Genomic DNA, 13,616 nt, shown 5'->3' with positions numbered 1-13,616 from the left:
ATTGTCAGAGGTGGTGGAGCTTGGTGGCTAAGGTGGGGACTAGAAAACTGGGTATTAATCTTGGCTCTGCCTCTTGCTACTTAATGAAACCTGAAGAAATCACTATGCCTTATGTACGAATACATGAGAAACAGGCATAAGAATGTTCCCTAGCTGAAGGGTTTGGGAAGGACTGAATGACTGAAACACAGGAAGAGTTGCCATAGTGACTGGCACTTAGTAAGAACCCAATAACTATTAGTTATACTTATTTTTATGTGCCTGCCCGCCACTCTGGACTGTGAGGGGCAGAAGTTTTTATCTTTGTATCCCCAGTATCTGAGTGTCTGATGCCTGGTAGTTGCTCATTCAGGTGTCTATTGAATGAATGGATGAAGCACTTTATTCACTCCAAGCCTCAGTTCTCTCATCTTTGAAATGGGGATATTAAAGCTTATCTCAGAGGGGAAATGTGAAGACCAAATGAAGTCAATGCAATGGCCTACTTATTTAACAAATCCATGTGCACACTCCGCCCGCCCCCAGGCAAACACTGTGCTGAGCTTTGGGAAATAGACAAGGGCAATTGGGTAGTAAGACATTAGTCCTTGGCAATCCGTTATCTTGTTTTGATGACATACATGATAACATACATTTATTGTGTATCTTCCTTTTATGAAGAAAGAAACTCAGGAAGCAGAAATACCTTGTCCTCAGTCACATAGCTGGTTGAGGAGCAGATCCAAATCTTTTTATTCCAAATCCTGTTTCTTTTCATTATACCCTATTTTCCCTCCCTTCCTACTCCCTCCCCCCGCCCCAGGAGCCTACAGTCAACGCAAATAGCTATTATATAAAGTAAAAAGATTAAGAGCCCTAACACATACAGAAAAAATCTGTGTGTGAATTTCAAGGCTGCGCAGATGTACGTGATAACGTCTGACTAACATATGTTAAGTGTATTCTGTGTCCTAGGACTGTGATTCACATACATTATTTCTCTTAACTCACAACAGGCAGATATTATTTCAGTTTTACAAAGGAACTACTTGAGGCTCAGAAAGATCATCAATTTAACTATTTAAGGACTGTCACAGCAAGTAAGTAAATGCATTCCAAGGGAAGTGGTGCGTATGCAGGCAGGAGGAGCCTAGGAAGAAAGAAGAAATCAGAAAAGGCTCCACAGTGGAGGTGGCATTTAATTCCAGCTTTGAAGAATGGCTCAGATTCCAACAAGAAGAGACACAGCCCAGAGAAATGAGGCAGCAAAGTGAGGAATTGACAGCAGCTGTCACTTTGAGAAAGATTTTTTTTCAAAGTTTGTATTGATTTCAGAGAGAGGAAGGAAGAAGGGGAGAGAGAAAGAAACATCAATGATGAGCCCGACCGGCATGGTTCAGTGATTGAGCATTGACCCATGAACCAGGAAGTCAGGGTTCAATTCCCTATCAGGACACCTGCCAGGGTTTCAGGCTTGATCCCCACTAGGGGGCGTGCAGGAGGCAGCCGATCAATGATTCTTATCACTGACTCTATCTCTCTCTCCCTCTCCCTTCCACTCTGAAATAAATTATATATATATATGAAATCCATCAAAAGGGGAGTGATTGAATAAATTAGAATGTGATTAAGAATACTGAAATGGAGAGATCACCCAGGATTATCCAGATGGGCCCTAAATGCAATCACAAGTGTCCTTATAAGAAAGGCAGAGGGAGACTGGACATAGGAGAGGAGGCAGTGTGGCCACAAAGGCAGAGATGAGAGTGCTGTGGCCACCAGCCAAGGACTCCCTGGAGCTGGAAGAGGCAAAAAGGATTTTCCCCTGAACCTTCTAGAAGGAACCAGCCCTGTCAACACTTTGATTTTAGTCCCAGAAGACACTTCAGACTTCTGATCTGTAGAACTGTAGGAGAATGAACTTCTGCTGTTTAGGCCACTACATTTGTGCAATTTATTCCAGCAGCAATAGGAAGTGCATACACGACTCATTTCTCAGGCCTTGGCTCAGACCTCCAGGAGACCTTCTGTGACACGCCTAGGGTAGATGCTGTCCCCCACACCCTCTCACCCACAGCATGGTCTCAGGGTTGGTGTGCTTTACTGGACAGTGAGCTCCCTGAAGACAGACGCCCTGTCTCATTCATATCTCCGGCCTGAGCACCCAGCATGGCGCCTGGTATGACGTCAGCCTTTGGTGAATGTCTGTGAGACCATGAATGAGGAAAGGGAGATAAATTGGATTTGTTCTAATTTATCAGGACACTGGGTCTTTATCCAAGACTAGACAGTTAACTTTAGCTCTTGACTTTGACTCAAGTTAAAAATGACATCATCCAAAGCGAGATTTTTGTCCCACACTCTATGAAAGCAAGGTTTGCACAACGTTTGGCAGCTGCTGGCACTGCCGCTTATTTGGCTTTTCGATTTGGGGCTGCCTGCAAGAAAATACTGATTGTTTAAGATCACCTTGGCCTGCGTCCACCTTCAATGATCAGTTGTGATCAAAATAAGTTTACCCTACACAGCAGTCCAGAACAATTTCCTTCTTTTCACTTTCCATTTGAAAATCAGAAACATTCATTTTTAGAACCATTTTTATTAGCCTTTTTGGGGGGGGGGGGGGGAGGGGAGTATTGGCTACTGTTATGTACTGGTTGGTATTGGATCTAATGGGCAAAGTATAAGCATTATATTCCAAGTCACTATCATCTCTTCTTTCAAAATTAAAACTCTCTTCCTCACCTTCCTCTCCTTTATGTGGCTGCCAGCCATCTCTTCTCCGCCCTCCCTCCCCCCGCAACTCTGTGATATTTCTTAGTACACCATTCCCTTCTCAGACATACAGTGAAGAAAATTCTTTAAAAGGGACGCTTTTCATATGCTACTTGGAGACAGTCGATGACAACAGAGAGCTATGAAAAATTACATCAGAGAGGAGATATTTGCTCAAGGTCATTGAGAGAAAAAGTAGCAGAGCTGGATTCTTCCCAGGCCAACCACAGGCCTGTGTAAGCCCTTTGCACTCATCGCTTTAGAGTGAAAAACCTCACATACTAGTAGTCCCTGCTACCAAAAAATTATTAAGATAAAGCGTGTACGCTGTCTTAGGAAAATAAAACAAGAAAAAGGCTTTTTAACAAAAAGCAGCAGTTCTCTGCCTTACACCTCCTCTCAGTCCCATGCTCCAAATAGAACCATTTCCTGTTATTGTGGTAAAAGGGACAATAGAATTTAACATTTTAAACATGTTAGGTGTGCCGCTCAGTAGGATCAAGCGCAGTCACATGGTTGTGTAACCATCCATCTCCAGAACTTTTTCATCTTCCCCAGGCCCCCTCCCTCCAGTAACCATCATTCTACTTCCTGTCTCTATGAATGTGACTCTCTAGGTTCCTCATATAAGTGAAATCATACAGTATTCATCCTTTTGTATCTGGCTTGTTTCACTTTAGTGTATGCTTTCAAGGTTCATCCCTGTTGTAGCATGTGTTAGAATTTTCTTCCTTTATAAGGCTGAATAATATCCTTTTTCTTTTTTAAATGAATTTTTATTGATTTCAGAGAGGAAGGGAGAGGGAGAGAGAACCATTGATCGGCTACCTCCTGCATGCCCCACATTGGGGACTGAGCCCACAACCCGAGCGTGGGAACCTAACCGAGAATCAAACCATGACCTCCTAGTTCATAGGTCGATGCCAGCCAGGCCAAGGCTGAATAATATTCTATTGTAGTGTAAGGGTGGAGCAAATGTAGGTTTACAGTTATTCATATGGAAAATAATACCATATATATATATATATATATATATATATATATATATGCGCCTAATATGCAAATTGTCCCTGTGGGAGTTCAACCAGGAGACCAATCGCTCGCTATGACGTGTGCTGAGCACCAGGGAGTGGTGCGGAATGAAGGCCCAGGCTGGCAGCTGGCAGCTGGGGAAAGGGGGCCCCAGCCAGCACCCGGAAGGCCCCGATGGGCCCTGATCACTGGCCAGGCCTAGGGACTCTATCCGTGCACAAATTTCATGCACCGGGCCTCTAGTAATTAATAAATAATAATACAAGAATAAACTCTGGTGTTTTGCATACTCACAACTGTAAACCTGCTTGTGCCCCACCCTGTATATCATATTTTATTTATCCATTCATTGAAGAACATCTGGGTTGTTTTGTCTTTTGGCTGTTAATAATACTATGAACATTGGTGTACAAATGTCTGCTCGAATCCCTACTTTCAAATCTTTATATTTTTAATTCTTACGTGAGGATATTTTTTCCATTGATTTTTCAGAAAGAGTGGAAGGGAGGAAGGGGGGGGGAGAGAGAGAGAGAGAGAGAGAGAGAGAGAGAGAGAGATTGACTGGTTGCCTCCTGCATGGGCCCCCAAAAGGGCCAGGGATCAAACCAGTGACCCTTCAGTCCATGGGCTGACGCTCTAACCACTGAACAAACCTGGCCAGGGCCCTACTTTCAATTCTTTTGGACCCATACCCAGAAGTAGAATTGCTGGATCATGTGGTAAATTCTGTTTTTAATTTTTTGAGGAACAGTCAAAATTTTTTCCATAGCAACTGCACCATTTTACATTTTTACCAACAGTGCACAAGTGTTCCAACTTCTCCACATCCTCACCAACACTTGTTTTCTGTTCTTTTGAATAGTCATTCTAATGGACATGAGGAGATTTCTCACTCTGGTTTGGATTTGCATTCCCCTAATGACTAGGAATGTTGTCATTACTAGAGCCTATTGGCCATTCGTATATCTTCTTTAGAGAAATGTCTTTTCAAGTCCAAAGGGGAACATTTTGAACTATTTTAGCCATTTCTGCTTTATCACCTTCTGTGATGTACTTCCAAACAACATAGTTATACAGCTATTTCTTGGTTTTGTTTGATAGGTAAGAATTTGTACTTCCATCTCTCTTCCCCAAGTCCTCCCAAATAGTTTTGCTGTTATTTTCTATATATATGGCTGCCTTTGTAACTCTGAATAACATACTCCTTTTCTTTTTATAGCAAAGATGGAAATTTATTGAAGAACAAGTACAGACTCCCACGTGGGGAGGGGGAAAGAGTCCCCCGTACTCCTTTATTTCATGTCCCACCATTGGTAGGCCGGGTCTCCAATAATAATAATACAAGAATATATTATTTATAAGGTAAGAACATGTGCCTCCACTCCCTCCCCATCTCCTGCCCTCTACCTCTCCACGGCAGCCGGGTGTGACTGCCAGCTTCAGAGTATTCACATCGTGTCCTCACTATGATGACATCTTCCAGACTTTTTTCATAGGTTGAAAATAAGAATTTTAAAAATCTGTAGGTGGTGTTTACAGTTTAAGCCATTTTTGAAGCACAGATGGGAAGGATATTGACAAAGGGGCGGGACTAAGGGCTTTCTCAGAGTAGCCAATGGCATGCACAAAAGCATAGGGACCATGTACTGTGTGAGTCATGTCCAGCTCACAGCGGATGTGCTCCGTTCAGGCAGAAAGACCCTCGGGGAGCTAGGAGGAATGGAGTTGGTTGAAGAAAGAGGGAGGCAAGTTGAAGGGCCTGGATGGTCCATGGGCCCTGTTTTTCCCACTCCCAGGATTCCGGCCCACATGGCTCAATACAAAGACTCTGGGACTTACACATCAGGTATGTTCACTATCCTTTCTCCCAGCCTTTCTCCCCGCCACCTCCCACCCCCCACCCCCCTTGGGACCAGTGTCTACTAGGACTCTCAATGGCTTTGCAGACATGAAAAATAATTCCCCCTCCTACAAAAGACTCGCCACACCTAACACGGAGGAAGGTCTGAGTGTAGACACGGGAGGAAGCAGAGGATGGTGAAAGTAACAATCACTGAAAACTGGCAGAGCACCAGTTCCATACCACGGTAGTCAACCCTTACCCCGACCCTTGGCAGGAGGCGGATATTATTACCCCCATCTTAAAGAAGGCAACTGAGGCTGGCGAGGCTCCACAACTTACCCAGAGCCACAAAGCGAGCGTGGGGAGAGCCTGGGCCTGTGGGCAAGTAGCTGAATCTCTGAGTCAGTTTCTTCGCCCATGAAAACGTACTCCAAGGCACGCCAGGGCGTTGTGTGTGCCAGAGGTAACAGCCATGAGGAGTCTGACTTGCGGGAGGGAGGTATTCTGAAACTGCTGGCTGTGATTCCATGGCATGTGTGTCTGGAAAGGCAGGGAAACTCAGTGGGTGGAGAGCCAAGGCTGGAGCAAAGTTCAAGGATGAACTCATCCGTCTCTATCCCCAAGACTGACCCTCAACCTAGCAAGGTAAGTGGAAGGGCCTGCGAGATCCGTATCCACCCCTCACGTCACAGGCCCAGAGAGGGGCAACAACTTACCCAGGGTCACCCAGCGAGCTAGTGGCAAAGGCTGCCAGGCAGGTTAATATCCCGGACTTGGGGTACTTGTCCTCACCCCACATGCCTGGGCTGGGCTATTTGCTTCCGTTAGTCTCATCAGGAAGGCCTGCCCTTGCAAGCCCAGCTTCCCCTCGTCTCTCTGCTCCTCTATCTTCCTTCCTGTTCCATTCCCACAGCATTGAAAAACACACACATACTTTTATTGTTTTGAGAGAGGGAGAGAGAGGGAGACAGAGATGGAAACATCAATGACGAGAGAGAATCATTGATCGTCTGCCTCCTGCACGCCCCACACCAGGGATCAAGCCCGAAACTTGGGCATGTGCCCTGACCGGGAATCAAACCATGACCTCCTGGTTCTTAGGTCCACGCTCAAAGACTGAGCCACCCGGCCGGACTCCACACCATTTGAGTATGGAGACCCTTCCCAGGAGCCAGGGCTTCCCTCTCTGGATCCTGGAGAGGAGCAGCGCAGTCTCCTCAATTGAGCCAAAATTCCCAGATAAGGGCAAAGGTCTTCTCAGGCCACCCCCCCCCCCCCCCAAGCTGTCCCTTCTGTCTAGCCCAGCTTTCGTCACCACCTCTGGGTCACGAGAGACGGAAGGTCACCCTGCCGGGGCCTTTACCCCATTGCTCTCCCTCTCCTCCTCTGGAGGAAGGGTCAAGGCTGGAGACGGACAGCGTGGACCTGGCACACGTGCCACTCTGGTGCCCGGTGCCACCTTTTCCAGCCAGGACCAGAGATGGGCAGTGACCTCTCAGTGCCGCAGCCACACCTGGGCTTCAGGGGACCATGAAGAGGATCTGGAAATAGAGTGAGATTGCTTTCCACCGGCCCCTGGGGCAGCTCAGGGACGGTCAAACCCAGGTTGCAGTGCCCGAGGCCACCTTCCTGCACAGGTGGGCGATGCAGGCAGAGGCCCAGGGACAGGGACGGGAGGCTGCCCCATGGGAGATGGGGGTATTCACCGGCCTCACCCCCACAAGCGAACGTGTGGCCCAGCTGGGCTCGCTCACCCGCGGCACCTTTTGTCCCGGCTCCCCATCTCCGCCCGCGGCCCCCTGACCCAGCTGGCAGGCCTTGGGAACACAAGGGGGGGGGGGCGGGGGGAGCGGAGACTGCACGTAACCCGCGCGCTAAACCGGTCTCAAGGGGATGGGCGAATGGGTGCCTCCCCACCCGCCCGCATTCAAGCGCCACTGGCTCCCCTCCACGAAGTCAACAAGGTCCGGCGTCCCCAAATCCAGGTCCCTGGTGGCTGGGAGGGGAACGAACCTGCCCGGGGCTGCAGCCGCGGGCCCTCGGATCCAGAGGGAAATCCGGGCGATTCTTCGAAGGTGGGAGAGAGAGGGCCGCGGCGAACAGAGGAAGGTGGCCTCCTCCACGCCCCGCCCCGCCCCGCCCCGCCGGGCCCGGGCCTCCGCACCCATAGGCAGAGGCGACCCTGCCCGCCTCCCCGCCGGCTGCGCGCTCGCCCCGCCTCGGCTCCCTTTAAAAGTTTCCTGCGGCCGGGCCCCTGGCGTGGCGAGCCATGGCTGTCCGCGCCGGGGTGCTGCGCCTGGGGAGGCTGTGCGTCGGGGGCGCGGGGGCGCTCGGGCCCCGCACCGTCCTCCCCCGGGGCTGGCAGGAAGCCAGGCTGCCGGGCGTCCGTCCCATCAGGTACCGGGGCCGGGAAGCGGGGGAGCGGGCCGGTCCCCCGGGAGGGCTTTGCACAGCTTCGCTGGGGCCCCGATCCCACAGCTGCTCGACCTGTGGGTGGCTCGCGGGAGAGGGGTTACCCCGCGCTCGCACGCGGCAACAGGAAGGAAATGCTGGCAGAGTGGGGCGCGGCTGGGGCGGGCGGTGACCCTGCCCTGGCTCTGGGTTCTGGTCCAGGACGCTCAGATCCTTAGCTTCATGCACGTGAAGAGGGCCCGGAGCGCGGGCCTTTCTCAGTCTGGTCTGAGGGGAAGGGCAAGGGCAAGGCCTGGCTCTGACCGCAGGGCACTGCCTCTGAGCTGGCCCCCGCTCCCGGGGTAAACTTGGGGCTTTTCAGTCGGGTCTTGCTCACCCCAGGCCGCTAAACTCAGCCGTCTCCCTTCTCCTCCTTCGCTGCCCCCAAACACGGCTTCTGATCCTTCCCACTTCCCCCGCCTGCTGGCGTCTGTCCTCGGTGCAAAGGGTAGGATGCTGGCAGGTGGAGGATGCGCTGCTGCCTCTCTAGCAGCATCCGTCACGCTGCCTTCCTGTCAGGCTGCAAATGTGGAAGTGCTGTTGGTTTAGCAGGGCCGGGCTCCCCGGATGTTATCAGCGCCGGTAATTACCTGCCGGCCTGCTGCTCCGCGGGGCCAGGTCCTGAGCCTGGGGTCAGGACACAGTTTGGACACCAGACCTCAGAGTGTGGGCTGGGCATGCAAAAAGGAGGAGGAGGCCAGAGAGGCGTCGCCTCTGAGAGAACTGTTTGGTTCAAAAGAGGAAAATGGTATGGTGGGAGTTGGGGGAAGATACACACTCCTCTTTTGGCTGGAATTCCGAGGTCACAGTGTTTTGAACTTGCTTTGAGGTCCCTGTGCCTCGTTTTCTGTTTCTTACTACTTTCCAGGGTTTCCCTGGGCAAGCTCAAGCATGTACGCTACCCCTTAGCCTCCAGTCCCCGCCTCTGGACTCCTGGGTGCCCTCTTCTATTGGGAGGGCTCGAAGGAAAAGTACCCCCCGCCCACGAAGTGTACATGCTTCACGATGCTAAATCAGGCCCCTCTGGATGCCTGGCAACATTGCTGAACGTTGGCTTTTTTTGTGCGTACACAAAACAGGTCGCCTTCCTGCTACCGGCCTGCAGTTTCAGGGGAGAGGCACGAGGCCTCAGGAAAACCTATCTATCCAGAGAGAGAAGATTTCTAAACCTTTTGGCCTCATTCCTCCCCGTCGCTTCCCCTCTTGCTTTGCCCTTCAGAAACCTTCAAGAGTCTCAGGCATTCCACAGACATTCCTGAAAACATGTCCTGCCAGCACCTGGTGGGTGCTGTGGCCGGGGAAGCCGTTTCCTCCAGAATCGTACAGTCTAGCGGGGAAAACCTAAATCCAGGTGATCATGACTCACCGTTCCAAGTCGAAGGGTGTGCAGAGCTCATGGACTCCTGTCCTTTGCTCTTTCTAATCTAGTTCCATACAGCCTGACAGCTCGATACTCTAGGCCTGTTATTCACTAGACTAGAGGCCCGATGCATGAAAATTCGTGCAAGAGTAGGCCTTCCTGCCCCCGGCTGCTGCCGGCACTGGCTTCCCTCCGGGACCCGGGCTTCCCTCCTCCAGCCGCCCACAGGCACCTGGGCTGCTTCCCTCCTCCGGCCGCCTGCAGGCACCCGGGACCCTGGCTGGCTTCCCTTCAGCCCCGGCTTTGTCAGGAAGGAGGTCCGGAATGACGTCCAGTCTAATTAGCATACTAGCATTGCCCTTTTATTATTATAGATTCCCAGTGTAGCCTGTTAGGAAAGAGCAAGACTGCTCTTGGGTTATAGCCCTGACGTTCCACCTATTTGCTGCACAACCTTTGGCACCTAACCAGCGTGTTACCTCACCTTTGAACATGGTGAGCTGCTCACTAATCCTACCTCCTTGCTGGGTTGACAAAGGCTTGCTCTTCTCAGCCTTCCCTTTGAGGCAGGGCCGGTCCTTGGGAACCTTCGAATGGTGCCTGGGTAGGATTTCCAAATGACTTGAGGATAGGAGGGGATCCCCTGGTCAGAGGCCTCTTTCTTGCACCTGGTTCTCACTCCTGGCCAGTTGCTAAGATGGCAGTCTCTGCCAAGGCACAAGTTTGGTCCTTGGATCTGCTGGACACTCCTCTCTCCATCAACGTCAGGGCTATCCAGCCCGGCCTGTGTGGCTCAGTGGTTGAGCATCTACCTAGGCCAGGAACCAAGAGGTCGCCGATTCGATTCCCGGTCAGGGCACGTTCAGGGCACGTTCAGGGTTGCAGGCTTGATCCCCAGTAGGGGTGCATGCAGGAGGCCGCCGATTGATGATGTTCCTCTCTCACCCATGTTTCTCTCTCTCTCTCCCCCTCTCCCTTCCTCTCTCTCTAAAATAAAATAAAATAATAAATAAATAAATAAATAAATAAATAAATAAAAAAAAAGTCAAGGCTGCCCAGAGCCCTTTTCCCCAGAAGGAAATAAGAAGCTGTCCATTGCTCTGCAGGTGTCCTGAATCACCACTCCTTCCCCTGCCACCACATCCCCTTCCCCAGGGAAACCCTAGTCTGGGACTTCAGAGAGCCTCGGAGGGAGCAGTCCAACACTGATTCCTTGATGAACCTGAAACGAACAGGCTTCCTCAGTTCTCTAAAGCTGGCCTGGGGCCACCTGTGACATAGTGGCACCCACCTAGGGCAGCGATTTTCAACCGGTGTGCTGCAGGAGGCACCCTGGTGTGCCCAAGAATGTTTAAAACATGCAATACCTGACTCCTTAGTTAGGGGCACTGACCTCTTTTCCCTTAGATTGTCATATAAAAAAACGACAACAGGCCCTGGCCAGTTTGGCTCAGTAGTTGGAGCATCAGCCCACAGATGGACAGAAGGGGCAAGAGTGGGAGGCGCCAATCAATGTGTCTTTCTCGAGTAGCGCTCTCCTTCTCTCTCTCTCTCTCTCCCTCCCTCTCTCCCTCCCTCCCTTCCTATTTCCTCCTTCTCTTCCATTCTCTCTAATAATCAATGGAAAAAATATCCTCACTCCTTGGGTGAGGATTAAAACAAAAAATGACAGCAAGCAACACAATAGCTGTCCAGTGTGAATGAATCAAAATTATACCTATTTTTTGTCAGATTGGCAAAAAATATATTTTTGTGTGTGCTACAGAAATTTATAATGAGTTGATGTGTACCATGAGATGAAAAAGGTTGAAAATCGCTGATCTGGGGTGTTGGGAGCCCTTGGAGCTGGGAAAGACAGAGAGAACAGTGACTTGAACCTCTCAGGATTGGGTGTGATTCTCAGTGCTGGGGCTCCAGTGACTTGATGCCGATGGTTGGGGCAGAGGGGTAAGTGGTCTTCGTGGACCACCCTCCAGGGGGAGGGCTGCAGTTAGGTGGGACCAGTATCGGAAACTACAAAATGCTATCCCTATATGAGGGGATTGCATTAAGCCAGGGAGTGTTTTGGATGGAAACCATAATAGTTACAAAAAATAGGCTCTTCTCATAATTCCTTAGAGATGATTAACAAGTGATTTGGTACTGATATCGCTATGCAGCTTACACAGGAGACCCTCCACTCTAAATGTAACAATAGGAAATAGACTATAAACTTGAACATTGTAGTCAGTGAATGGTACACATTGGTTACATATCAATGCCTTGCACAAGGTAGGTGTGCAATTTACTCTAGAGGGTGTGATGGGGGATACAAACTTGTTTTTTACTGAGTTCTTTGTCCAAAAAGGATCTACAGGGAAGACCATAGGCTCACTGACTCAAGGGGGAAAGGGTGCTGCACCGTGGATGCTGTCAATCAAAGCAGGAGGGGATTGGATTTGTGGAAATGGGCTTAGGGAAGGCTCCCTAAAGAGGCCTGAGCCCGCCCCCCAGAGGACTGTATTATAGTTTCAAATGTGAAGCCTCTAGACTTGTATGAAATCTTGCTTGTGCTTGAACTCCTTTGAATCTGCGTATGAAGGCCTCCTAACCTCCCCGACATGAGTTTACTTATTTAATCTACAGACAGAAACGTTAGAGTCAGACGGGTCTGGATTCAAATGAACCACTTTCTAGCTGGTAGCTTTGGCACTGAAGTGGACCTTGACTTTTCTCATGTGCCATGTTGTGAGCGTTTAGTGAGGTCACATATGAAAATTCTTAACCCACAGTCTGGTGCTAAGGAGATCTTCAATTCATTGCGGTGGTGAGTTATTATACAGGTAGTGCTTGTGAAACAATGGCTTTGCGCATTCCTGCAATGACCCTGAGGCCCACAGTTGAGTAACCTTGTCCTGAGAGGAGGAGGGACATAGTTCTGGCAGGGGTAACTGTTTATGCCAGGGGTCCTCAAACTTTTTAAACAGGGGGCCAGTTCACTGTCCCTCAGACTGTTGGAGGGCCGGACTATAGTTTAAAAAAAATACTATGAACAAATTCCTATGCACACTGCACATATCTTATTTTGAAGTTAAAAAAACAAAATGGGAACAAATACAATATTTGTATTTGCATGTGGCCCGAGGGCCGTAGTTTGAGGACCCCTGGTTTATGCTGAGTGTTGGGTTAAGGGCTACTTTTTTTTTTTTTTGCTAATTCTTGCTGAACAAAACAAAAAATACAGGATGGCAGTTGATCTCTCTTTAAAACTTTTTTAAAAATTTAAATATGTTTTTATTGATTTCAGAGAGGAAGGGAGTGGGAGAGAGAGATAGAAACATCAATGATGAGAGGGAATCATTGATCGGCTGCCTCCTGCACGTCCCCCCCTGGGGATGGATCCTAAAACCTAGGCACATGCCCTGACTGGGAATCGAATCATGGTTTCCTGGTTCATGGGTCGACGCTCAACCACTGAGCCACACTGGCTGGGCACATGTTTAGTTTTTAAAGAAGCTGCCTGTTTTTCAGAATGACTATACCATTTTACTTTCCTACCAACAATGTATGAGTGCTCAGCATCCTGGCCAGCGTTTGGTATTGTCACTATTTTTTTGGACATTGTGATAAGTAAATATAGCGATATCTTACGGTGGTTTTAGTGTCCATTTCCCTAATTATTAATGATGTTGAATATCCTTTCATGTGCTTTCTTGCCAACTGTTCATCCTCTTTGGTGAACTGCCTCTTCATGTATTTTGTCCAATTTCCGGTTGGATTGTTTGTTTTATTACTGTTGAGTTTTCAGAGTTCTTTATGTATTCTAGATACAATTGGTTAGAACATTGTCCTGACACCCCCACCAGCCTTGTGTGGGTTCAATCTCCTTTCAGGGCACATACACGAAGCAACTAATGCCCAGCTGGCATGGCTCAGTGGTTGAGCGTCAACCTATGAATGAGGAAGTTGTGGTTTGATTCCCAGTCAGGGCACATGCCTGGGTTTCAGGCTGCATCCCCAGTGTGGGGGGTGCAGGAGGCAGCTGATTAATGATTCTCTCATCATTGATGTTTCTATCTCTCTCTTCCTCTCCCTTCCTCTCTGAAATCAATAAAAATGTAATTTTTTAAAAAGAAGCAACCAATGAATGCATAAGTGGAACAACAAATTGATGTTTCTCTCTCTCTTTCCTGCTCT

General features: G+C 49.3%; 1 protein-coding gene and 1 long non-coding RNA gene across 6 annotated transcripts in view; one reads left to right on the top strand and one right to left on the bottom strand.

Moving 5' to 3' along the window:
• Window positions 1-4,528: 4,528 nt before the first annotated feature.
• On the bottom strand, window positions 4,529-7,743 carry LOC138994171 (uncharacterized). 4 transcript variants are annotated; one of them, XR_011468393.1, is made up of 5 exons: window positions 7,643-7,743; window positions 6,993-7,170; window positions 6,346-6,562; window positions 5,969-6,169; window positions 4,529-5,496 (listed from the first exon to the last, which is right to left on the bottom strand). It is a non-coding gene; the product is annotated as an uncharacterized lncRNA (long non-coding RNA). The 4 variants fall into 4 exon arrangements; XR_011468396.1 differs by having other exon boundaries at window positions 6,346-6,525; XR_011468395.1 differs by lacking the exon at window positions 6,993-7,170 and having other exon boundaries at window positions 4,533-5,496.
• A 140-nt stretch (window positions 7,744-7,883) lies between these two features.
• The window catches only part of ACSF2 (acyl-CoA synthetase family member 2), a 29,364-nt gene continuing 23,631 nt past the window's right edge, over window positions 7,884-13,616 (top strand). For both annotated transcript variants that reach the window (XM_070393870.1, XM_070393869.1), the window contains exon 1: window positions 7,884-8,026. In XM_070393870.1, coding sequence (XP_070249971.1) covers window positions 7,899-8,026 — 128 coding nt within the window. In that variant the 5' untranslated portion in view covers window positions 7,884-7,898. The remainder of the gene's footprint in view (window positions 8,027-13,616) is intronic.

The sequence above is a fragment of the Myotis yumanensis genome, unplaced genomic scaffold (genome assembly GCF_028538775.1).
Source record: "Myotis yumanensis isolate MYYU_CA2020_CCGP unplaced genomic scaffold, mMyoYum1.0.hap1 SCAF_16, whole genome shotgun sequence".
NCBI lineage: Eukaryota > Metazoa > Chordata > Mammalia > Chiroptera > Vespertilionidae > Myotis > Myotis yumanensis.
The sequence above is the reverse complement of the archived record's forward strand: the minus strand, read 5'-3'. Positions and strand labels throughout refer to the sequence as shown.